Consider the following 25,394-nt stretch of genomic DNA (forward strand, 5'->3'; position numbering starts at 1 on the left):
GTCACTCTTTGGACAGTTACAGATCAGACTATCATTCCTACCAGCTTAGTAACTTTTATCTGGAATTTGAATCTTTGTCTGAAGTGAGCACACGTTTATAAAACTATAGTCATGTTCAAATGGATAAAAAAGGGAGAAAAAAATCACCAGGAGGTTAATTAAGGCGTGAAAAGCTTGTCTATGCAGGCTGTGGAATCTTCACCCTTAGGGTCTTTTGATACCAGGCTGGAGAAAGTCCTGATTTATGTGGTTGGATTTCAGTATTGACCCTGCTTTGAGTAGGAGACTGGACTAGAGATTGCTGCAAAAGGATCTCCCTCCTTTCCCACCCAAACAAGTCTGTACTTCTCGCTCCTATTGGTATTGCTAAACCATTTGCATTCAATCTCTGTATAAGCAAAGAACTTCTAAACCATGGATTTCAACACAAAAACATGATGCACTGGTGTTGAGGAACTCTATTGTTCAAAAATCTACCAATTTAACATCTTGGAAAGTAAAAAAGGTAACATATTATTCATATATTACATGATGGTAATGATGACATGATGGTAGACATGATGGTGAGAGAAATTGAATTTATTTTTTTTACTTATTTTGTCTTAGAAAATATACGTGCACATTTTTTTGTAAGCTTGACTTGCATGTTGCAATGTTAAACTTCTGTTCTAGACGTGTTCAGCTTCAGCAGCCTGGTCTAACAGGGTAAAGAGACTTTTAAAGAGTTTTTCTCTTTCGAGGGGATTTTGTGCTAGGAGGAACAGGTGGGCTGAAGAGCCATGAGATATTAGTTTTTTCAAGTGAAACAGTTCTTGTCAATTCTTCAGAGTAACTAAAGAGTACATATTTTCCTCAGCCTTCTCTAAGCAGAACTTGGAACAGTGTTCTTTAGTTCTGAGGGGAAAACACATTTAAAGTTTATCATTGTTTCACCATCTGGTGAATGATGTGCAGATTAATAATGAGAATGCACTAGAGCACTAAAAGGGAAACAGGAGGGTTTGCTTTGCCTACAAGTTTCACAGATCTGCTGCATAAAAAGTTCTCTGAAGTCATTACCCAGGAGTGAAGTACAAGTCAGGCCAATTTAAACAGGATGTAGCAGCACAGCCACCACAGGCTTGCTTTTACAATTGTTATCTTCCCATCTGCTACAATTGCATGTTGACCAGCATATCGCAGCAAATCTTCTGGACTTTATGCAAACCACAAGCCACACACAGAACTGGCTGGGCTGGCCCGTGTTACTGTTAAAGTTTCAACAGCCTCAGAAAAAACACAGTACTGCTGGAGTTATCAAGAAAGGACACAGCTGTATTTGCACACTGTGTCAATTATTCCACCTGTTTCCCAGTTCATAGATATTTCTTAGCTTATGGCAGCAACAAAAATGCAGGAACAGGTCTGTAAGAAATTGCTCCTACATTTCTGCTTTTCTCATAGACCCCTTTAGAAGATCCTTTTTTAACCAACTCCTTCCCAGACTTGTTTGGATGAATTTGGATTGTCATCTGGACCTGATGAGACTGCTGTGCCCACCCACAACAGGCAGGTCTTTGCCCGAACTGTCCGAGTTCAGTCACCAAACATGCACGGCCAGGACCCTGAAGGGGCACTGTGAACACAGCCCCAGCTCCATCATAGCCACTCAGGAAAACCGAAGGGGCCTTGAGGACTTTATGGACTGAAGGCTTTGCTTTTTGTATGGAGAGGTGTAGGAAACACCTGTCCCTATTGAGCAGGTCCCAAGCAGGTCCCATCTCTGAGCTGGCCCCAGCGCAGCCCAGCGGTGCCTGTGTGGCTGCGGTGGTAGGTGGCAGGAACCTGTCCATCCTCTCTGCTCACTCCGATTATCCCGTCACAGGCTGTAATCATGGCTGTGCTTCCCCTGGCCAGGCAGAGCTGCTGCCCCGGGGCAGCACGCCTCGGTACCTCGCTGTTTAGGGGAGAGAAGGAGGGAGGGACAAGTGTCTGCAACTAAAGGCTGAGAAGAAGGCCCTTTGGAGAGCAACACTTCTCAGGGTTTGGTGTGAAGACAAGCTCCTGAGCACTAAATGGTCAGAGGAACCTCCCGTCTCCCTCGGGAGCAGTATCGCAGCCTCGCCCAGGCGGGCTCAGTGGAGAGGGGCCGCTCCCGCCTCAGCCCGCGCTTCCCGCCAGCCCCGCCCGGGGCGCCAGTCTCGCGAGACCTGAGGCAGCGGCCTCGCCCCGGCTCTCGCGCGATTTGCGCCGCTGGCTCGGGCGGCGCGCGGCGGGGCCGGCCGTGCGCGGCGATGGCGGCGCCGGGCGCTGAGGGGCTGCGGGCGGGCGGCGCGGGGCCCGCGGGCGGCCCGGGGCTGGGCCCGGGGCTGGGCCCCGTCCCGGGCCCCGTCCCGCCGCACCCCGGCGTCTCGAGGCGACGCGGGCGCACGCTGCTGGTGCGGCACCTGCCCGCCGAGCTGACGGCGGCGGAGAAGGAGGATCTGCTGCAGCACTTCGGGGCCGTGTCTGTGCGCGTCCTGTCGGACCACGGGCGGCTGGTGAGGGCCGGGGCGGGCCGCGGGCAGGGCTGAGCCCGGAGCCGGGCAGGGCTGAGCCCCGAGCCGGGCAGGGCGGGGGTCCCGCTCCCGGAGAGCCCCGCGGGGCGGGCGGGGCAGCGGCCGGCTCCAGGTTCCTGTCCCGCCCGCCGCAAGCCCTGTGCCCGCGGCTTTGGCCTTTTGCCGCTACCGCTGGGGCTGCGGTGAAGCCGTGCAGAAGGGCCTCGTGGCACTGCAGGCATGCAGTTTACAGGTCTCTTGAAATCTCTGTTTTGCTTTCTTCTTCCTCCGGATTACGGAAACGTGGATGTATTTGTTTTGTGATAAATACTCTTCATAAAGAGCCTTGTATTTTGCAGAACTGCGGATAGATGATGTCTGCATATTGTAACATGCCTTATAGGATATCAGATATACTGACTTTGTTACAATGATTTTGGGTATGGAATCATGTAGTGACAAGATGGGGTAATAAAGTTTGTTAAAACAAATTCAGCTTTGAAAGGTGTATTCTGTGAGGATTTAATTTGGAAAATTAGAGGAACAAGTTAGAAACCATTCAAACGTGCAGAGCACAGCAGTTGCAACTTTTGTAGCAGAAAGGCCATTACTTAGGAGGTACTTTGATGAAAATGTTTTGTGAGGTACTCAAATTAATTTTTGGGTTTGGAAGAGGATTAGACCTCTTTATCCACATATCCTTTCTCGTAGTTTAGAATGATTTTTGCTCACTAGAAAAAAAAACACTTGTCCTGTATTCCTCAAACTGCTGAGCTCATGTCTTAATTGTGACTGCAGGAGGTATTTTTCCTAAATTCATAAGAAAAATGTCTTCTAGTTCTCCATGTTTGCCTTGAATGGGAATTAGATGACTACCATCTTGAAGCTTTCAAGTACATAAACCTGAATTTACTAAGTCTTGTGCATCAGTGTTTTATGTGCAATCTCTTACCTTTTTGATTCAAATACATTGTAACTTTTTTTGTTTTCTAGAAACATACCGCTTTTGCCAGCTTTCCCAGTGAAAGTGCAGCTGCAAAGGTTTGTATTGAGTTTGTTATTAAATGTTTTACAAAGCACTGAATTGCCAGTGCTCTAATATGGTTTGCACATCATCTGGTACTTAGTGATAGGAACAAACAAAGCAGCACAATGTGGTATCAGAGTTCTGTTCCAGAATTTGCTTGCAGGACTTGATGAAATTCTTGAACGCTTCTGTAGAGTCCTAAGAAAGCTGGATTGAAAGGGGTTTGTGGAAGTCATCTGATCCAGCCTGTCTCACACTGTCACACAGAGCCTGGCAAACTTACAGAAGCTGAGACTGCTCAGAGCCCTGCTTAGGATGTGTGAGCATTTATACACAAACTATAAACCAGACAGAGTGTCCTTGTCTCCTGTGTAATTGTGTATTGGCCATAAAAGTCAGCCCTAGTGATACTCACAATCCAAGTCTGCCTTGAATGCACAACTTTGATAAGAAAACTACTGTATTAATAGGGGGTATGGATGCCAAAAAGGTGATACTAATAGTGCTTTTTAAATAGTAGTGTGGTTAAAAAGCGCGTGTCAGAACTTCCACCTTATACCTTGGGGTTTTTTTTTGCATGGCTTCTATTTTTTTTAGATCACACTTTAGAGGACTAAAAAAGTTAAGGACTGTTTGAAGTGAACAGGGGTGACTTAGGTGCTTGTGCCAGTTGTTAGCAGCCTGCTGGGTTCTGTACTTGAAGAATGCTGGATCTTCCTAGTGCCACTGTTTGATTTTAAAATTCCTTGCTGTTACTGAGAGAGTTTAGCATGTAAGGCTGGTTACTTGAAATTCAGGCAATTTAGTAGGCTGTGTCGTGTCCACAGTAGCACAGACTTGGCTTAGAGCAGCTGGGGCTGCATCCTATGGCCAGGGTACCACTCAAAGCAAAAACATTACGCTCTAAAATAATTCTCATGTTTTTCCTCTTCCCTTTCTTTCTTTCCTCCTCTGTAATTACTTGAAGGCTTTATCCAGACTGCATCAGCTGAAACTTTTGGGTCACACGTTAGTTGTTGAATTTGCGAAGGAGCAAGAGAGCGCACAGGTGCTCAGTCAGGCTTCTGTCTCAGACAAGCGCAAAAGGTATGTGCAGAGTAATTGCCTTGTTATGTTTGTGCTCAGGGAGGGGGATTCTGGAGTCTTTGGTAGTACTTTTAGCTCAAAGGCTGCATTGTAACCACTTGAAAGCCTTAACAAACAGGTTCAGCTCTATAGGAGAGTGACTACATTCTCCCCAGCAGAGCTGTGTCCTTACCTGTGGAATGTGCAAATAAGTGATAAAAGCTATGTGATTATGTGATAGTGCTTAATTAAAAATACTGTAGTAGAGTTTTCAAGTTATTTATTCCACTTTCTGAATATGAACAAATTCATAATTTAATGCCTTTGAATTTATGGTCTCTGAACAGACTGCATGATAAATAATTTCAGTTCTTTACCTGTGAGTGAATTTAAGTCAGGCGTGTTTGAAAAGAGGGAGAATTACTTAAATCTACATAAGTATTTATTTTAGAAGACTGTCACAATTGTAATTATCCACATGTACTAATTATGAAGAACTGATAACAGCTGTAGTACTGCAATTGGTAAAAGATGTTAGAATACGTGTGCTAACTTAGTTTTAATATTATTAATACATGATGCATACTTTATATATTACATAAGGAATACTTAAATTTTGCCCTGTTTTAATTAAGACTAAATTAATTTTCAGTTTAGAAGAACCAGTGAAAGAAGAAGAGAAGATAGAACCAAACTGTGTTAAAATAGAGAATGGAATTGCACCCAGCCATGGGTTAGTATTGGGTTTTTATTTATCTTAATTATTTTTTTCTGATGCAGATTATTTTGAAATGTGTTATGTACTGTTGAACAAGAGTTTTGTTTCCTCCTATGCTGCTGTTCCTCAGCCATAGGTGAAGGAGTTGTCATAAAGATGAAGTTCCAGATCCTCAAGTTTAGAATCCCCACAGCTGGGTAGTGACCAGTGCTTTGAGCTGTGAAGTTGTGGACTGCAGAACTTCAATCTGCAATTGGCACTTTGGCATTGCTTTCTTGGGGGGTTTCAGGGCTGAGGTTCTCCCAGTGTTAGCAGCAGAATACCACTCACTTGGTTTTCCTTGTGTTTCTGCCTTTTCCCCCCCCATTTTCATTTTAGCAAACAGGAAGCACTAGATTTTTTGAAGCTAATGCAGCCCTCTGAGCATTGAGATTATGATATTTGTACAGCCTGCTATGCTGTGCTTTTGGTTTTGGATATTGATTGTTTCTGTTTGCTTTAGGCTTCTGCATGGCTTGATACTTTCATTATGCCCAAGCCCAGTAAATCTGTCATGCATTGGGGACTACTCCTTGATGTTAAAGGCATTGTAAGTGGCCCAAAACTGTTCTAGGGGAAGTCATAATATTTCAGTGTTACTTCAGATGTAATCAGTAGTTAAACCTCTAGTAATCATTAATTGTTAGCAGTGATTAAGTGGCAGTAATGTTAATGTGCCTTGTCTTCAATCTTTTTTTCCTCAGCCTCACCTTTCCCATCAATTCTTGCCTCAAATATTTGTATCCACCACCTTCAAGTGCAATTCTAACAAATATAGCAAATGCCTTGGCAAGTGTGCCCAAATTTTATGTCCAGGTAAGTAAAAAACAGGAGAAAAGGAGTATAAAATTAAAAACATTTAACTTTCCCTCTTTTAGTTATCACAGAATAATTACTTTTGTCATAGTAAATACTAACTTGGTTTTTCTGTGATAGTGTTAACCATTCTTAGTTTTTTACTATGCTGAGGTAATGAGATTTTATTAACCTGAGGTAGATCACTTAAATGACATGAAGACTTAACTGGATATGCTCTGTCTAATTAGATGTGACTTTGAGTACCTGGAATTTCATTCTGAGAAGATGCTGTACTTCTTTTATTAGCCTTGTTTATTAGCCTTATTATATTGGGTATTAGTGTTAGATCTCAAGTGGAGGTTTCCCGTTGCTCATGAACATTAAAACTCTGGTGATTTACACCTGCCAGGAGTGATTGGCTGTTTTACCTAGAAAGGAACTGTTATTGCTTACTTACTCAAAGGAAACCTACTCATTTTGACTCATTTCAGGTACTTCATCTGATGAATAAAATGAATCTTCCTCCACCTTTTGGACCAATTACTGCTCGCCCTCCCATGGTAGCATTTTAAATATATTTTCAGTACTGTAGAATCAATTCACAATTCAAAATGTTAGCAGCATGGTAAAAGATCTAAATTTTAAGAGATTGCAATTCCTGCTGCATTTCACTGGGTAGATGTTTATCTTCTAAACCAATTCTTTTGACTGCACTTAGAACAAAGAAATACTTATTTATGGTAGCAGCACTGGAATGTTTCAAACTGTTGGTTCACTGTTGAAACAGAGATGGCTTTGGAGCCTAGGCCTCCACCCAAATGCTTTGACTACATTGTTCTTGGGAAAGTCCTTGAAGCTGAGTGCAAAGTGAAAATCAAAGGCCATGGTTGGTGTATTTTTTAATTCCCTCAACTTAAAAGAATTAAACTATTCACTGTTATGTTTCAGAGAGCAGATTTTTTTTTGCTTGTGGAGAATTTTTCATTAGTAATGTAGTTTACCAAAATGGTATCTTGATCCCTATAAATATGCATTGAGAAAATACCTGCTAAATTATCATTTATTGCTTTGACTGTTTTTACTAAGAAACAAGACACATTTAGTTTTTTCCTTTAAAAAGTTTAGTTTTGTAAACTTCTCCCCCATAATCAGTATGAAGAGTATTTGCCAGTGCCTGTGCCACCTCCCCCAGTGCCACCGCTGCCTCCTGAAGAGCCTCCTTTGCCTGAAGAGGAAGGAGGACTGTCTAGTGGGGATGAGTCAGAATATGAAAGTGATGATGATGAGGAAAAGGAGAGGTATGCATTTTACAGTCTTTTGCAAGGTGTTGGGCTTGCTTAAAGTGGTGGCTTTACTTTCCAGCTTCTAGTTCAGCAGATGGTAATGTTTGCAGTATATAGTTGTAGCATCTGGTAGAGAGTATGGAGAAATCTTTCCAGATGCTTAGAGAAACTCCAGAGTGCAGAAGGCCAGTGCAGGCTTGAATGCAGTAAGAAAAGGAAAGTGGCCTGTTGGTGTGCAAATTTTCATTTGTTCCCATGTCCAGAAAACCCCAACTGAACAAAAACTCAGCCTGAAGAGTGCAGATGTAAGGAAGCAGAAATTAGATTTTTTCTGAAGTCTTCATTGTTCCCCATCTTTCTAAATTGACTCCTCAGCCTGAATCATGTGTGCATACCAACTTCAGAACATTCTTTGCACATCAGTGGGTATTGCTAGGGGTGATATTTGTGCTGAGGAGCTCTTGAAGTTTTGGGACTGAATTACAGCATAGCTGTATTTTTTTTAATCTTTAACACTAAATTAAAAAGCAGCTTTTTTTCTTTGCTGTCTAAACTGAGAAGTAAATCAGAAAGTCCCTGTGCTGTATTTGGAAAAACACATCATTTGGAAAAAGGTATCCGTGTTGAGTGTTACAAGATCAGGTTCAGCTTCAGTGTCCCAGCAAGGAGCGTGCTTGGGGAAGGAAGGGTGTCACTGGCACTTTAGGATTTTGGTCAGTCCTTAAGTCCTCTGTGTATATTGATTTGCTGTGTGTTACAGTTTCAGTTTTAATGTAGTTTTACAATTCTGAAAAGTTTTATGTCAAGGGCATTAAGGAAAGGGGGAGAGTTTTTAAAATGACTATTTTCAAATAAACTGTAAACATCTTTGTTTTATTGTTGTTTGGTTTTGTTTTTATTTTTGTTTAAAATAGAATGACCAAGTTGATGGAATTAGCAACCCTTCAGCCTAAAAGACCAATAAACACAAAGAAACGTGGTGTTAGAAAAAAGCAAAGAATTAAAGACATGTTGAATGTTCCCGTGTGTACTTCTCACAGGTTTGTGGTTTTTGCACTTACCCTATTGATTTTATTGCCCTAAAAATCCAAGATTTCCTCTAGTTTGAACTAAAGTCTGCTCAACAATCTTAAAATGTGCCTGATTCAAGCTCTGTTTCTCTTCCTGTCAAACTAACAGAAATTCCTTTTTATAAAATGATAACTAATTTCACATCACAGCTGGGACAGAAGCAATTTGGATTTATTGTTGGGGCTGCCTCTTAAAACAAAAACCTACAAGTATGACACCAGAAGAATAGAAACTGGCTTTCTTTAAAATGAGTTTGGGTCTCTTGGAACTGCAGTTGTATGCCACAGTAGACAGCAGTGCAGTATTTCTATATTGTGATGAATGATTGTGAATACATTTTTACTAATGGCTGCCCGCTTCCTCCAAGTGATTTGCTACATTTTTAAAAATGTAGTATATTTTACACACTAGGTGAGAGCAGAAGCGAGATCAGTTGTTTTTCATGTTTAAGTTACTGATGAAGGTTTTAATAAATGCTTGTGTGTATTGTACTGTGGTAGGTGATTGTTGGTTTTGCTCCCACTGCCAGACATACCTACTGTATCTGCAGTGTTGTAATCACCTGCAACTCTGTTGGCTGAAATGTATGAAATGGAGGATGTGTGTTTGTGGTAAACAACAGCATAAATCTAACTGGAAGAAATCTTGTCTTTGATGCATTCACCAGTGTCTGACTCTTTAATTACCATGTTGTTGTTTTAAACAGTAACTCGCACCCTACACTGTCACCTTCAGATGTCTTTGAGCAGCCGCAGCACGTAGGTCATAAAAAAATAGAGTTTCACATTAGTACTGAGATCCCAGCTGTTCTTCAGAGAAACTCAGAAAAAGAAGAAAAAAATGGTAAGAGAGTTTGGCCTTCAAGTGTATTTAATGTTACAGTCATGCGGCTTCACTATGCAAAAGGGTGCTGAAATTGACACCAGGAAATTCTTTTCTTTTCCTGTATTGTATCAGCACTTTCAACATCAAGTTGCATCATATTTGTGTTTGCTGTTTTTCCCATGTCACAGGCTTTGGAAAGGAGGATTTTCAAGGTTTCTCTCCTATGTGCTCTGTAGGTTTATGGGGAATTGCACTGTCTTTTAAATGTTAGGCTCCAAATGTTACAAATGTTCAGTATTTTGGGTGTAAATAAGATATCAGGCTAGTTTCAGATTGTCATTTTCTAGCTCTTAGAGGGCAGCATCTGAGTGATTGCCAGCCCTTTTCTCTGGTGCACTGATTATCTGCCATAAAATGCTGGGCAATGATAGCAATGAGGTGTGATGGCTTTTTAGAGGGTTGTGGGCAATCTGTGGTTCTTGGTACTTCACAGTAATACTCAGTTTCTTTGAGGGAAAATAGTGCAATGGATACAGGATTCAACAGCAAGGCAAGTTTTATGCTAACTATCGTGTGCCATGGCCTTTATTTGTACTACAGGGGATTTTGTAGGACTGTACAGAGCAGGTGCTTTTGTCAAACCAGGGACTCATTTTTAAGGATGTATTCAAACTGCCTTACAAAGTTCGCTCTGTTATAATGTTGCTGGAAAGAGTATGGTTTTCTTACTGCCTCTTGATCTTGGTGTGAATAAATGTACAATCCACTTACCTAATTTGTTGAAATTTCAGACCTTTGTGCAACCACAGAAGAAATCAATAATACAGGCTTTGGAAGGATTTTCCCAGCTCCTAGCTCAAATAATAAAATGGAAACTGAAGAGGAGGATGATGAAATACCATCCGAATTTATTTCTAGAAAGGATCTAGAAAAAAACAGACTTTCTAGAGAAGGTATAACTGAAAATAGATTATCTAGTAATAGCTTTTTGATTTGTTGTGACAAATAGCTTAAATAAGTGTTTCTTTGCTTAATTGAGCGTAAATTATTTTATACAGAGCAAATGTGCAAAGTAAATAAGCTAAAGCATGGTTTGTTTTTTTTGTCTTCAAGAAATGGAAAAATATTCTGTTTTCAGAAACTATGAGCCAGGTGATCCAAATTGCAGGATATATGTGAAGAATTTAGCTAAGCAAGTTCAAGAAAAGGTAAGTAAACAAGCAAATTAAATATTTATCTAAAGGCTTTTTCTTAGCATTTTTCTTACACCTACACTTTAATTTCAGGATCTTAAGTTCATTTTTGGACGATATGTTGACTTTGAGTCAGAGGTGGAACGAAATATGTGAGTTCATTTTGTACTTGGTTAAAATTAAACCTTTTATATTAACTTCTATGACACTGCTGAAAACTGGGATTTTAAAAATAGCCATATTTACATTTTCTGTGTTTCTGCATAAACAAAAAATGTGTTACACTTAAAAATCTTCATTTATGAAAATTAAGAAATATAATTGTTTTATTAACAGTGACTGAAGACCCTGTTATTTTGCCTTCCTGTTTTCACTCCCAGAGTTGCTTTTCTTGACTGTGTCCACTGCCCCTAGGTTTGATATCCGTCTGATGAAAGAGGGCCGGATGAAGGGACAGGCCTTCGTTGGACTGCCCAATGAGAAAGCAGCTGCTAAAGCACTAAAAGAAGCAAATGGCTATGTCTTATATGAGAAACCCATGGTGGTTGTATCCTTCTCTTAAGCATTTACATCACTGTGACCTCTGCCAGTCTCTAATTTTGTTGTCATAGTGTTTTGCAAAATAGAAAATGTCAAAACAAAATCAGTCAGAAAATCAGAAAATAATGTACTGTGCTATTTCTGGTAGCTGAAAAAAACACAGAGGCAACTCTTCTGAAATAGGAATGTAAAAGTGCTTTACTTAATAACAAAATTCACTGGTCTTACATATAAAAGATAATTTAGCTTGTATGGCCACTGTATTTAAATTAAATACAAGGGTTTTGACTTGCTTAGGTCTCTGTTTACAGAATCAATAATGTAAGAAATGTTCCTGTTAGAGTAAGTGGTCTCTAGACTGGTTTTTCAGCTGGAACTGTCACTTTCTGATTGTATAGCACTGTGTTTTTGTGTGAAAGTCCTTTCTTATTTTTCACTTAAATATTAATCAGGGGGTTTTTAACTTAAATAGTTCAGTTTCTTTATACTCACATTACCCGCAGCACCTGCTGCTTTCACTGTTTTTTCCTCCCGAATACCGAGACATCAAAGTTAAGAATTAACATGCTGGGTTGGAATTTTGTAAACATCAAGCATTTATCCTACTCTGGTTACTCTGTTTGCGTCTAACCCATTCCCAGTTACTCCTCCTTACAGGCTCTCTAATAACAACCCCTGTAGTGTGCATCAGTGAGGTCCCAATCTTTGACTAAGAGACACTGTTGTTCTAACACTTCATACTGTAGTGGAATTGATTCACAGATACAGGTCACCTTCTAGACTAACTTGCAGAAGTCATCTTTTCTGTCTTTCTTAGTTGACTTATACCTATCAGACACTTGCAGTCCTTAACAGAATCTCAGCAATTTGCTCGTTCAGCTAGACCAAAACAGGATGCCAACGAAGGGAAAAGAAAAAAGTAAAACACTGCACAGGTATGGACTCTGCCTGAAAGTAAAAATAAAATATAGCACTGGGGGGTTTTGTTAGTGTTTGGTTTGTTTATTTACTTTCTCCCAACAGCTTCTTTGGGAATACTGATGATGGAGAGGAAATATGCCATACAAATTTCTGTTCTTAAATGTGTGCTTATATCAGAAAAACAGAGTGTAAGGTATATAGTTGGTGTAAGTTTAAAACTTTGCTTTTTTCTTTGGTCAAAACCTCCGAGACTGATGTTTTCCTAATCCTGCTATCATAGGGCACTTGTCAGTTCCTCTAATCCTTGATCTGCAAAGTTAAGAAGAATAATTTTGTGGAATTGGACCACTTACCTTTTAGTAATCGTCCACAGTTTTGGTATTGAAAAGTGTTCCCTCTTAACTCCTTCCTTTCCATCCCTGCCATTGTAAAGTGATCCTGAAGAACTGGTTCCAGCAATAAACTGCTAGCTGGAAAGGATCTTTGCTATCTTTAGAAAATGAGTTCTTAATGCTGTTGCAGCATCCTGTAAACTTGTCTGAATTAGTGAAGGATATTCTGTTGGAAAGTGCTGCTTAATGTTGCATTGATCAAGGCTTCCTTTATTGGGAAATGTATATAGAGTCCTGATTTTTGGTATTATTTAAACATGATGAGAAAGTAACTTCTAGCAGAAAGTTGTTATTTACCTTTATTTCTTATCATGTAGCTTTACTTCACTGTTACCTACTCTGAGTATTTCATATGTGATTGTAAGTCAAGCAAAATCAGCTCTAATTTACCTGAGTGTTTTCATGGCCTGCAAACATTTGCATAGTGAGCTCTCAAATGACCATGGGAAGTGCAAGAATAAAAAGCATTTATTTCTCAATCTGCACGCTCTGATACATGAGCTGGCTCAAATTTAAAGGGCATTGACCTTAATTTCTGGTTACAGTTGAAATCACTGGTTATGCCTCTGCTTAAAACAAAATTAACTGAAATCTTAGCCTGAGTGCTTATGAAACATTACTTAACCCATGGTGTGTTTTTAGTCTGGAGCTTGATCCTTGTTACTCTGAAGAAAACCTGAATTCGAAATAAAGGATGTGAACAGTTGTTGATTTTTACAAACTGGCTGTAAAGCCCACAGTGTGGTTATTGTGGTGGTAGTATTTCTGTTTTTAAGAGCTACTCTAATTTTAAATTATTCATTCTATCCATTCTCTAAGGATTTTTAAAATCAGATTTAAGCTTTTTTCCCTCGTACCTGAGATGCTATTTGGTTTTACTTCCTATTTGTGGTTTGCAAAATCTGTGTTTTGTCAAAGATCAGATTTTTATAGGCCTTCTTCTGTAGTGGTCATTGAAAAGAGAGAAAAGAACCTTGGCTAAAGTGTTCTACTAGGATCAAGCATTTATGAGAATATTTCAGTCCTGTTTCTCACTCCTTTCCTGTTAGTTGTATTATCTAGTGTCTAATAAGATTATTAAGGTTTTTTATGAAAAAAAAAAAATTGAAGCATTTTAGCTATTGGAGAGCCTGATTGATAAAGTCTGAGCACTTTTATTCTCTTAGGAATTCCATGTCTTTTCAACTAATTTTGTACATTAATTCTGAATTCATTTAACATGCTAAATACTTGAATTGCATAAGGAAAATAACAAGGTGCTTACTTGGTATTATGTTGATGGTCAACTCAGAAGCTTTTTCTAGAGTGAGCAAACCATCCTCAGGCAAGATTTAAGTGTGCACCTGAAAGTCTTCTATGAGTTACCATCCTACAGGTGCCCCTGGTGTTCTGGCCATGGGCAGAACTTCTCACTGACCTGACTGTTTATATGTTGTAATCATAACAAGGTGCCATGGAGTTACACAGGTTTCTAAGGATCCATGAGTTTAATTAAAAGCATTTCCCAAATAATGCTTAAGCTGAACCCTATTTCTGCATGACTGTTTTTCTATTCCTGCAGGAATATTCTGATGGATGCTGATTTATGATGCATAATTTCATGATAAAAACCCGAGTCTAGGGTTGTTGTGGGTTTTTTGGTGGTTTTATTTTTTATTTATTAATCTTTTTTTTACAAAGGCTTAATCCTTTTATTTTTTGACAAAACAATACATATGGTTTATAAAAATACTGCAGAACTCCTTGCTGGCTGAAATATTTTTTTTATTGATGGACTGGCAAAAAGGTCACCTAAAGTGACTTTTTCCTGTTGCTAAACTACAACTTTTTGGGAGAAAAGTTATGTGGAAGAAATCAATGTTGAGAGGTCTCTGGCTTCTTCTTAGGGAAGAAGTGGTTTGAAAGCTGGCATTAAAGGGAAACATGATTGGGGGCTTGGAAAATAAAGAGGGAAATAAAGTGAGTCTGTAAAATGGCAAAGACTTGAAGGAGATGGAAGAATCTGCTGGTATCCTAATAGTTCAAGTTATCAAAAAATGTATTTGCTTTTGAATAGGAATTTAGTGTTGATGGACTCATCAGCTCTCATTAAATCTCATAAGGGGTTAGAACTGTTTTTTATCAAAGAGGCATATTTGCTTTTTTTTGCTAGGTAACATAAAGTTATGTGTGTGTGTAATACTGAGAATCAAGTGAAATTAAACCACATTCTGCTGTTCTTCTTTAGAAACATTCCTGCGTAAATACTGCAGTAATACTGTCATGCAGAGTGTATCCTTTCTTGTTGTATCCTTTTTTGTGCAATGTTTCCTGTAGCACTCAACTGCATCTTAAGTTTTCATATAGAGTAGGTGGAATGGGGAGGAGTTAACATTTTAATCTAATAATTTTAAAAAGCAAATTTTTTTCAGGGGGGAAAAAGAAACCAATGAGTTGTCTGTGTTGTGTGAATAGACACAATGAAGGTTCTTGTTCTTAAAAGGTGGCCTTCTTCTTCCTCAGATACCCTACTAATTTGTGGTCCTATTCCTTAGTGGAACAGTTCTAGCTCATACCAGCTGATCAGTGTGAAGCTGTGCTGACTCACACTGACCTTGTTTTTCTTTAAATACATATTATTATAATATAATACATTTCAGAGCATTCTTAATATTAAGGGGTTGACCAGTATTTTAGATCATTTGATGATGACTGTTGTCCTGGTACATGAGTAACAATCTGGAGTTGATTTAGTTTATACATTCCTTACTTTGTCTTTTTTGGGTAAAGAAGAAAATTAACAATATTGTGCAATTAAGTATTTGGAGCTGGACTAATAATCAACTATTAATCACTGCTGCCTTTTTGTTGGTTGGTTGGGTTTTGTTGGATTGCTCTCTGCACTGAGGTAGTGTTGTTGCTAGTGACTTATATGTTTCCTGTGGGTTTCATACATTACTTTTTAACTTTCTATAATATAAAATTAATACAGCCTGCGTTTATTAAGATATATTTTTCACAGACATTAAGCACTTTTTAAAATACTAAGCATCTTTCCATTTAGTTGTCAAAAGCCAGTATAACACTGCTGTTTTTTGGTGGTTCTTAGTTCTAACATGCCTTTGTGATGTTCCAGGTCCCTTTTGTGTTCCATCTCTTTCAAGTATTGTCAAGCTGGGGAAGAAGCAGTGTAATCTTCAGGACTCTTGAAATGTGCGTAGTAGCATTTCTAAAGTATTTAAGGCAGAGAATAAATTTTACCATCTTAAAGATTCCACATATCTTTAAATATCACAAGACTTACATCATAAATGTATGTTAGATTGCTTGTGAAATCTAATAAATTATTTCTCTTCTCTTCGTTCCACTGCCTTCTTTTTGTTTTGACTTTTGTTCTGGGGTTTTCAGTGGGACAGATCTTGTCTTGGATACCAAGCAGAAGGACTTGATGCATTGGCTTGAATTTGTAGTGTGAAACTGGGCACTGTTCTTCATCAGTAATTAACTTGCATTGTTCATCTGCAACTTGAAAGCTGTCACTGGTGAGACTGAAGTCATTAGAACCAGAGCAGCAGTTAAAAGTGGTGTAGATGTGGTTCTTGCCCTGTTGGGAGTGATAATAACTGGTCACATAGCAGGATTTGCCACATATCGTGGTGGTTAGTGGAACTGTCTAAAACCATGTGGGAAACATGGCAGTGACATTTAATTGACAAGAGATCATAGTCCAGTGGACTTAAAGAAAAAGTTATTCCATAAATGATTAAATGACAGTTAATGGTGTGGGTGCTGGCTGGTGCAAAAGATTTATTTTGTCATTATTCCAGCTGCAAACAGTCTAAATCGCTAGTATTGGTGACTGGACCAATGTAAGTGTATCTTTGCTATTTTTCTCCAATATGAACTGGCTTAGGAGATTGCTTTAAAATTCTTTTACTGGAATTATTCTTAGCTTACTTGCTGCATTCCCATGGGGACTGTGTAATTTTTCGTCCAATCCTGGAGAGCTTTTTCAACTGGAATGCTGCTCTGGTTCTACAGTAGTATCTGCTAACACCCATGCTGAGCTACCCGCACAGGACCCAAGGGCCACAAGTGCATTTCAGTGCGGCTGGAGCAGGGTAACAGCCGGGCGGTGCTGTGCCCACGGACAGCAATGCCCTAAAAGCGGCAGTGCGCGTTGAGAGCTGTGCGCGCTGTCCCTGGGGCGGGGCGGGCTGTGCCCGGCGGGGGCGCGGCGGAAGGGGCGGCCCCGGTGCGTACGGACCGGGCTCTGCGGGCTCCGCGCTGCTCCGGGAGCCCGCCGGGGCTGCGAGGGGGTTCTGTGGGGATCCGGGAGGGACGGAGCCGCTGCTGTGCTTCCCTGTGACAGCTTGTAGCAGCTGCAGCGGCTCAGCGCCGGACGTCCCGCAGGTGTAAAAGCGGTCGCAGGGGTCGGAGATGGCGGCTGGGCGTCACAGCTCAGGCTGTAACCCCGCACAGGACAAGGTGACCCGAGCTCCTGTGCTGGCCGAGTAGGGCTCTGCAGAGACACTCCGCTCCCAAGTTCTCTGCGTTGCAATCAATGTGTTGCTCTCTTCCACGTGGCCTCTTACCATTTTTCCAAGTTTCAAAAACATTGAAAAGCTAGAGCCTTCAGAGTGCGATGAAGATTTCAGCATCCCTATTGCTGCTTGTATTGAAGGTGGAACAGCCATAAGCCTGTTTCAGAGAAATGAAAATCTACAAGGAGCCTTTAAGCACTAAGCTTTGGAGCTGGTTGGGTCAAGGTACAGGATTCTTACTACTTTGTGTAATTTATTGCTGTAAGTAAAACTTGCTAATCTGATAAATGGCTTCTCTCATCAGAGAAGATAATTTTCTCTTAATGTATATTCTTCCTGTCAGGGCCAAAAAGCATTCCTTCAAAAAAATGGAAGCATGCTCCTTCATGAAAATGGAAGCATGCAGAATAACTGCTTGTGGCTGAAACTTTATCTGTATACTTTACTGAAGATCTACAAGTAGATAATTGTACTACAGTTATTTTGTTCACAAGCAGAAAAGCATGCTAAATATACCAAATGCTTAATTCTAAATAACTTTCCCTGCTTTTGAAGAACAGTGGCAGCTGATAACAGTAGGCTCTAGAAAACAGGTTCTGCACCTATAAACTGGTATATTTTGTGCCTAAATGTGCTCCAAGTAGTGCTCCAGTACCTGAGAGATATGGATCATCCTTTCCTTGAAGCAGAAACGAGGGCAGTTTTGTAGAAGTCACATAAAATGTTATATAAACTTACATCTGGGTAACTGTATCACAACATGTTGGAGTTTTCAGCAGTGCATTCCCAAGCACGTATTAAATCAGGAAAAGCACTGATTTCCTTCATGTAGCAAACCTGAGGGCCCTTGTGTTCATGTTTAAACCTTCACTGAGGTGTTTGGTTTCCCCTTGAATGAACAGGAATCTCCTGAGTGACATCCTTGAGTGACAGGAATCTCTCTTTGCTCTGTGTTGTTTCTGTAAGATAACTTGTTATAAAGAATAGATACAGGAAAGTAACAAGATTCTGTATTTTGTTGTTTAAGGGAAGTATTACTTCAGCCATTGTTTTGTAGAAGTTCTTGTAGGACTTTGTATCTCAGACTCTAATTTGGCTTCTAAACGTGGAGTATGAAATAAGTTTCTCAATACAGGAACGTAAACCATGATAGTTGTTTAGTTTCTTGTTACATGTTGTATCTTTCTAGGTGAGGAAAAGGAGAGGCAGTATTAATATAAGGATTGCTGTCTGTCTTTGTCCCTAAATACAAACAGGATATGAGTTGGGAAATGCATTTCCTAGCCTAGCTCATCAGAAGGGAATGTAGCTGGTTTCAAGCCTCTGGAAAGCTCCTTTTGCAGAACTCTGTATTCGGGGACTCGGAGATTTCTTGGTTATGGAGCTTCACAGCACTTCTCACATCTTCATGCCATTGTCCACGTTCTTTAAAGGTGAATATCTCTGCACAAATCAAACAGATGTGCAGAGATCAGACATTTAGCATTTCTGGGTTTGAGTCACTATGAGTAATCATTTCTGTGTCAGAGCCTTCCAGGTTTGGGGCTGTTGTTTGAATGAGAGATGTCATGCATGGCATGAATGACAGACTCGCACTTGTTAAACCTCCGAAATATCTGGGGTTTCATAACAAATCACGGTAAGAAATATGCTGCCTCTGCAAGGTCTTGTCCAAATATGTTTAAGTTGTAGCAATACCATTTTGAAAAAAAAAGATGCTTCTCAAGGATAAATAGGAATGTAAAATAATGTACATTAAATTGAGAAACAAAATATCCATTTCAGTCTATGTAAGTATTCCTTTGCCCTTTGGGATAGTTTTTGGCTTTATACTAATAAAACCACAACTTTTACATTCTGGAGACAGCCTGCATTAGGCAACATCTGAATTTTAACTGCTTGAATGTTAGCATGGGCATTTGATATATTTTAGATAAAATCCAGTTCTCATCCAAAGTGACAAGTAAATAAATAAATATGATGCCAGGATGGGTGTTTACCTATAAATGTGTATTTTCTACTGTGTACTTTACCCTCTTGCAGGGACGCTGACAGTCAGAAGAGCAGAACTGGTCACAGAGCGCTGGATGGGGGTCTATTTTCTGCTGTTAATTGTAGGGCTTTGCTGGGGGCAGTACAACCCCAACACTCTCCCTAAGAGAACCTCTATTGTGCATCTCTTTGAATGGCGCTGGCAGGACATTGCTCTGGAGTGTGAACGCTACTTAGCTCCTAATGGATTTGGAGGAGTTCAGGTATGTCTGTTCCTGTCAGTAAGTAGTAAAATTGCCACATAGACGATAATTTGTTTTTCACAGAAAATGCTCAATGCATCAAAGGACGGGTACTGAACAAGGAAAATAGAAATTGGTAATGGAGGTAGTAAATGCTGGCAAATACATTCTTCAGCTATCATCAAGTAAGCATGAATTTATTTCATTGCTCCAAAGTGCATGTTTTGCAGTCTGTGCTGCTACACTTAGATGAATTAGAATTGCACATCACTTGCTGAATTTTTTTTTACTGCTGTGGAGAGTAACCTATGTTTATGTCTGTGATGTTATTTAAATCAAAGGGAGCTCTTAAGAGCTAGATAAATATAAAATGGAACTATGAGTGAAAAAGGGGCTTCCAAAGAGAACAAAAAAGTGCTGAAGGTTTTAAATAATTAAGTACAAAAAGCTGTTAATTGTGTTCACCCAAACTGGCAAGTTTCTCTCTGTAAAGCACAGTGTCACAGTAAGCCACTAAGAGACCCTTCTTTGTAGGAATCTGGTGTGAGCAGTCAGAAGTGAACTGAGCACAGGCTCTGATGAAGGTGTCCCTGCGTGAGTCACTTCTGTCTGAACAACAGACATGTTCCTGTGGAACCAGTACTGGCACTTGGGTGGGGTAGCATGGCAGAACAGCCACTTATTAAAGTATTTCAGTTTGCCTGTTGGATTGCTCAGGAAAAATTGGTGTGAAGTCTTCCTGCTTCCTGTAGCCCAAGAGATTGCAAGCTGGTCTGAGTGAGAACTTTCCCATAATTTTCAAATAATCATCTTTTCTTTGCAACCTTCTTTCCAGGCACACAGACCAGATGGATTTTAAACTGATTTCTCAGACTGTGGCCTATGCCTGTTTGTCTTTGAAATCCGTTCTGTGGCAAGGTCTCAGGAAGTTTCTTTCAAATGACTTGCTGAGCTGGTCAGGAGGATGTGGCAGCTTAGAGGCTGTAGGGATCTTTCTGAGGAATGGTTGGATCAGGTTGTTATGCCCAGATGCTTGGAGGTAGCAGCAAAAGCTTGTTGGCCTAAAATATATCCTGAAAAGTCAGTAAAAGGAAGAGGTAACTCACCTGGAAACTTACAAGAATTAGGTCAAGATGTGTTCATTCAAAACATTACAAAAAAGGGAATAAATTGGATCAATTTTAAAGGCAGGATGTTACATTAATTGTTATACAGTTGTTATTGTCACTTTCTTCCTCTGCTGACCTAGTTCTTCAATTTCAGATGCTTCTTTTTCAGTCACAAAGATAATTAGGACACTGTTCGTGGACCTGATTTTTATACTGTGTTTCTACCTGTTGAAGGCCAGGCCTAAGTCTTTTATTTGTAGCCTACTACAGTGTAGGCAGAGGATGCTGAGGATCTTAATGGGTTATGTTCTTTCTCTAAAAGTACTGGGCAAACAAATGAACCATTGTCAGTATTCTGTTACCAAGTGCCGTTGTTTTATTCACAGATTTCACCTCCAAATGAAAATGTTATCGTTACTGACCCCCAGCAACCATGGTGGGAGAGATACCAGCCTGTCAGCTACAAGCTGTGCTCAAGATCTGGAAATGAAACTGAGTTTAGAGACATGGTGACCAGGTGCAACAATGTTGGAGTGAGTACTTTTAAAACTCTCTGGTGTTTGCAGTGCTAGCATATAGCCAAGCACTGATTCTGCCATTTTAAAAAATGGATGCAGTGTTACCTGCCTGTCTGTTGAGCTGCATGTTTTATCACCCTTTCTGTATGCTAATAAAAAAAAATCGAAGAAAATGTTGGGTGAAGCAAGCAAGCAGAAATAGGGGGGGATAGGGCAGGAGGTATGGGAGAGAGAGCATTAACTAGTGGTGCTGTGGGAAGTAGCTTTTTCAAATTATGTGGACACTGTTCTCTAGGTGCACATTTATGTGGATGCAGTAATCAACCATATGTGTGGAGCTAATGCTGGGGCTGGTGACCATGCTGCTTGTGGAAGCTATTTCAATGCAAAGACTGAAGATTTCCCTGCTGTGCCCTATTCTGGCTGGGACTTTAATGATCGTAAATGTAAATCTAGAAGTGGAAACATTGAGAATTATCATGATATATCTCAGGTAAACCTACAACTACAGTTTTCATGTACATCTGTTCCTGTGCTGTGATTTCTTTGCTCTCATATACAGTGAGACATTTTAAGAAAAGCCTCATGAAAAGCCATCCAAATTAATAACAGAAGTTAGTGTTGCCATCTGAACACCACTTCTTAAAGGGATAGCTGTACGTGAGACAATGACTCAATTTCAGATTCAAACAAGTGTAATTAATTCAGGAATTAATAAAGACAAAGCTCATTAAATCCATTTAGTGTGTTAAAAAAGGTAGAAGTTATTATATTTTCTTTTTATTGTAATTTGGAAGTTTTCCTTGGTCTAAATTTTAGAAAAGAGGGGTAAATGTAATTTCTTACTGCAGCTTCTGTGTAAATGACTTTCCAAATTAAAGATATGCATAGGGAACAAAGGCTACTGAAGGTTTTATTTGACATCGAAATACAGGCAAAGAACGTCCAAAACATGTGTAGAACACTACATTAAGTTTATCATGTGAAGAGTGATGTTGGGATTTGTGCCAGGTGCGGGACTGCCGCCTGGTCAGCCTGCTGGACCTGGCCCTGGAGAAGGACTACGTGCGCTCCAGGGTTGCCGAGTACCTGAACCGCCTCATCGAGCTCGGCGTGGCGGGGTTCCGCATCGACGCCGCCAAGCACATGTGGCCTGCGGATGTCAGGGCCGTTTTAGACAGGCTGAAAGATCTGAATACTCAGTGGTTTCCTGCAGGAACTAAACCTTTCATTTACCAGGAGGTAATCCTTATTTTTTTAAATTTTGCTTCACTAACATATTTCTTGCAGGCCCAGTACAGACTCAGGCAGACATGGCAATGCTTTGCATGGGCTGAGCCCAAGCAGATCTACAGAAATCATCCTCAATACCATCCTCAGCCATAATGTACAAATATCTAATCTGCCCATAAATGGTAATCGATGTGCAAAATGCCCCACTTGTTTTGGACCTTCTGGAATTAGGTAACGTGGAAATTTTATTAAGATGCAATTTACTACATTGAAGTTAGTGTAAAAATTCTGCTGTTTTAAAAAGATTTCATTTCCTGAGTTTTAAATTCTGGATAATAAATTGCAACAGAAGATAAAAATGTTGATTATGGTCTGAAACTTTATTTTCCAATGGCATAACAACTGTTACTTGATATTCCAAATTTGTGTTTTGCATTTTAATAACAAATTGGAACAAGCAGGGAAGTGTTGGTTTCAGTCAGCAGCAGCTAAATGTGCTGCACACATTTTATTAAATTAGTATCTTGCCTGCAAAGTCTAGACAAATAGAAACTTTCTTTAGCTCCATAGTGAAAGGATGGCGCCCAACTGCTGGAAGCAGAGGCATTGGTGACCATACTGAATATACAGTAAGTACAACCCAAGCCTTAATTATGGATAAGTGATCAGCTGAGGTACAAAGATACAGGATAGAGATGAAAAAGAGGTTCACAGGTGGGCTGAGTTAAAAGGAGAAAATAGCCTTACATACAATTTTGCAAGAAAGCCAGATGAAATAATTAACTCAAGTACTCCCCCTTACTTGAAGCAATGTCTAACGCAATGTCTTTGATTTGTTTGGTTTTTGAGTAGAAACAAATGCTCTGTCTTTCCTGTACCAGGTAATTGACTTGGGTGGAGAGCCCATCAAAGGCAGCGACTACTTTGGAAACGGCCGAGTGACAGAATTCAAGTACAGTGCCAAACTGGGGACAGTGATCCGCAAGTGGGGCGGAGAAAAGATGGCCTACTTAAAGTAAGGATGAAGGTGCTGCAACTTCTCCAGGATTCACTGGAGGCACCAATTGACAGGGTAGCTTCAAGTCTGTGTTTTTGTTTAGGAACTGGGGAGAAGGTTGGGGCTTTGTGCCTTCCGACAGAGCCCTGGTCTTTGTGGATAATCACGACAACCAGAGAGGACACGGGGCTGGTGGAGCTTCTGTTCTAACCTTCTGGGATTCCAGGTGAGGGACTGTTCTTGTCTGGGTGGTGCTTCTCGCTCTTGCTTGTTTGTCTGTGTGTTCTCTGGCAGGCTGGTGGTTCCATGTCTCATTCCTTGTTTGTCCAACCCCCAGGATGTATAAAATGGCGTCAGGTTTCATGCTTGCCCATCCGTATGGGTTCACACGTGTGATGTCGAGTTTTCGCTGGCCAAGATATTTTGAAAATGGAAAGGTGAGCTGTTCATGCTGAAGATGCATCCTTGGGGATTAGGGGTCAGAACGAGGCCAGAGAAGTAGTCCAGTGCATTTCAGTTTGTGCAGTGATTGCCCTGTCCCATGCTGGATGTAGCCAGTGAAACTCTGATGTTCCATCTAGCTGTGCAGTCCAGAGAGGCTCTCTGCATTTTCAGTGAGAAGAGATAAAGCTGTCTTTTTGCACTGACAGGACATCAATGACTGGGTTGGACCCCCAAGTAACGCGGATGGCTCCATAAAGCCCGTTACCATCAACGAGGACACGACCTGTGGCAACGACTGGGTTTGTGAGCATCGCTGGCGGCAAATCAAGTAGGGAGAGGCACTGGGGAGAAACAAGCAGTAAAAGCATTTGCTTTTGCTGTGTGCTCCATGTGGCTTTGAGCTGTTGCAGGGGCAGTGACAGACATTGCTTGTGCTTTCAGGAACATGGTTATCTTCCGTAACGTGGTGGACGGTGAGCCTTTCTCCAACTGGTGGGACAATGGCAGCAATCAGGTGGCTTTTGGCCGTGGTAATAAAGGCTTCATCATCTTCAATAATGATGACTGGTGAGTGAGAGGGAAGAAAATTTTAATTTATTATGATTATAAATTATTATGTATTAAATATGTATTTTTAAAAATCTAGTTAGCGATGAAATCTTTTAAGGTGTTGCTAGTTTGAAAAGATCTCTCTGATAGATGCCTCAGTTACTGGCAATTTAGACTTGGCATTTTCTACTCTACCATAGATACTCCTATCTCTTGGCAGTTTAGGCCTTGTCCTGTGGTCTTTCTGTTTCCCATTTCGGAAGCTGGCTGTGTCACTGGCCCTGCCAGTGGGTCACTGGGTCAGCCAGCAAAGTCTACATTTATAGAAGTGGAGGAACTTGAGAACTCGGGAATATGTTCCAAATGTGACAGTTTTAAATATTGTATTGGAATCTTGTATGCAAGAATGAGATAGGAGAATGGAAGTAGGTCAGGACTGTAAGAATTAGCTGTAGGTTGTGGTGATGAACAATTTGAAACATGTAGTGATTGAATAGATTAGGCATTGTCCAGAGAAGTACTAGAAGAGAACTCTGGAATTACTTGACATCTGATGTCTCTAGTATGATTTGAAGAGCATTTTATAGTGCTCACAATGCTTACTGCACTTCATTCTTTTTCAAAGGCCCTTGAATATATCTCTGCAGACTGGTCTGCCTGCTGGGACCTACTGCGATGTCATTTCTGGGCAGAAGGAAGGTGACCTCTGTACAGCAATTCAAGTTCAGGTTGCTGCTGATGGCATGGCTAATTTCCTGATTGAGAATGAAGATGAAGACCCATTCATTGCCATTCATGTTGATGCTAAATTGTAACCAAATGTGTTTCTTCTGTTGTTTTGTACATTCTCTCTATCTGGTGAATGAAAAACAGCATTCAGATCAAGTTTATCCCTTTTTGTGACTAACCAAACATAGGGCCAGGGTCAGAAGAAGCTGGTCCATGCCAGTTGTTCCAGCCTGTGGCATCATTCAAGCTTCTGTGTTACCTGGTTCACAGTCAGCTTGTGCCTGTACAGATCAAAACCACGCATTTTCCATTGTTACCCCAATACTGACTTGATCTCCATTGCTGGTGCCTATAATGCATTCACCATTAGGATGGTGGGCACTCCCAGTTATAGGAAAGGAATATGTGGGTTGAAACCAGCTACAGCCCATTGGTACCTTCAGAAAACTTTTGTTAGTTTTTAACTTTGTATAATCCTTCATGCTGAGCTGTGTGTACACTCAGCTCCATGCTGGTCTGGCTGAACCAAGGAGCTTTCACATCCTTTTAACTAATACTCTCAGCTGATGCACTCGAGTGGCACAGTTGTTTATCTGAAATAAAGGCCACCTATGAACCCTTTGTGCTGGGTTTTTTTTGCATCCTGCTTGAGTCACAGCCAGCAGAGCCT

At 40.5% G+C, this 25,394-nt stretch overlaps 2 protein-coding genes across 4 annotated transcripts; both read left to right on the top strand.

The window, feature by feature from the left end:
• The first annotated feature begins 2,237 nt into the window (after positions 1-2,237).
• On the top strand, positions 2,238-15,730 carry RNPC3 (RNA binding region (RNP1, RRM) containing 3). 2 transcript variants are annotated; one of them, XM_063407639.1, is made up of 15 exons: positions 2,238-2,519; positions 3,510-3,557; positions 4,511-4,629; positions 5,261-5,341; positions 6,070-6,181; positions 6,655-6,723; positions 7,316-7,461; positions 8,361-8,486; positions 9,224-9,360; positions 10,134-10,295; positions 10,456-10,550; positions 10,629-10,687; positions 10,950-11,082; positions 11,939-12,010; positions 15,504-15,730. In XM_063407639.1, the coding sequence occupies exons 1-14, from the start codon at positions 2,274-2,276 to the stop codon at positions 11,996-11,998; spliced, it is 1,593 nt and encodes a 530-aa protein (XP_063263709.1). In that variant the 5' UTR covers positions 2,238-2,273; the 3' UTR covers positions 11,999-12,010; positions 15,504-15,730. The 2 variants fall into 2 exon arrangements, with proteins under 2 accessions (XP_063263709.1, XP_063263710.1); XM_063407640.1 differs by lacking the exon at positions 15,504-15,730 and adding an exon at positions 14,616-15,009.
• An 859-nt stretch (positions 15,731-16,589) lies between these two features.
• LOC134555725 (pancreatic alpha-amylase-like) lies at positions 16,590-25,345 on the top strand. 2 transcript variants are annotated; one of them, XM_063407636.1, is made up of 11 exons: positions 16,590-17,136; positions 18,955-19,166; positions 20,641-20,787; positions 21,068-21,265; positions 21,784-22,014; positions 22,887-23,020; positions 23,106-23,228; positions 23,340-23,439; positions 23,653-23,774; positions 23,888-24,013; positions 24,621-25,345. In XM_063407636.1, the coding sequence occupies exons 1-11, from the start codon at positions 17,082-17,084 to the stop codon at positions 24,808-24,810; spliced, it is 1,638 nt and encodes a 545-aa protein (XP_063263706.1). In that variant the 5' UTR covers positions 16,590-17,081; the 3' UTR covers positions 24,811-25,345. The 2 variants fall into 2 exon arrangements, with proteins under 2 accessions (XP_063263706.1, XP_063263708.1); XM_063407638.1 differs by lacking the exon at positions 16,590-17,136 and having other exon boundaries at positions 24,643-24,781.
• The last annotated feature ends 49 nt before the right edge of the window (positions 25,346-25,394 follow it).

This window comes from Prinia subflava, chromosome 10 (assembly GCF_021018805.1).
Source record: "Prinia subflava isolate CZ2003 ecotype Zambia chromosome 10, Cam_Psub_1.2, whole genome shotgun sequence".
NCBI lineage: Eukaryota > Metazoa > Chordata > Aves > Passeriformes > Cisticolidae > Prinia > Prinia subflava.

What these genes read in the sequence shown, in the direction of transcription:
- RNPC3 (XM_063407639.1), top strand. Translation starts at nt 2,274, where the DNA reads ATGGCGGCGCCGGGCGCTGAGGGGCTGCGGGCGGGCGGCGCGGGGCCC. An exon ending in GTGAAAGTGCAGCTGCAAAG is followed by an intron (nt 3,558 to 4,510) that starts GTTTGTATTGAG and finishes AATTACTTGAAG; the next exon opens with GCTTTATCCAGACTGCATCA. An exon ending in CTAAGCAAGTTCAAGAAAAG is followed by an intron (nt 10,551 to 10,628) that starts GTAAGTAAACAA and finishes CTTTAATTTCAG; the next exon opens with GATCTTAAGTTCATTTTTGG.
- LOC134555725 (XM_063407636.1), top strand. Translation starts at nt 17,082, where the DNA reads ATGAAAATCTACAAGGAGCCTTTAAGCACTAAGCTTTGGAGCTGGTTG. An exon ending in AACCTTTCATTTACCAGGAG is followed by an intron (nt 22,015 to 22,886) that starts GTAATCCTTATT and finishes TTCCTGTACCAG; the next exon opens with GTAATTGACTTGGGTGGAGA. An exon ending in CATCGCTGGCGGCAAATCAA is followed by an intron (nt 23,775 to 23,887) that starts GTAGGGAGAGGC and finishes TTGTGCTTTCAG; the next exon opens with GAACATGGTTATCTTCCGTA.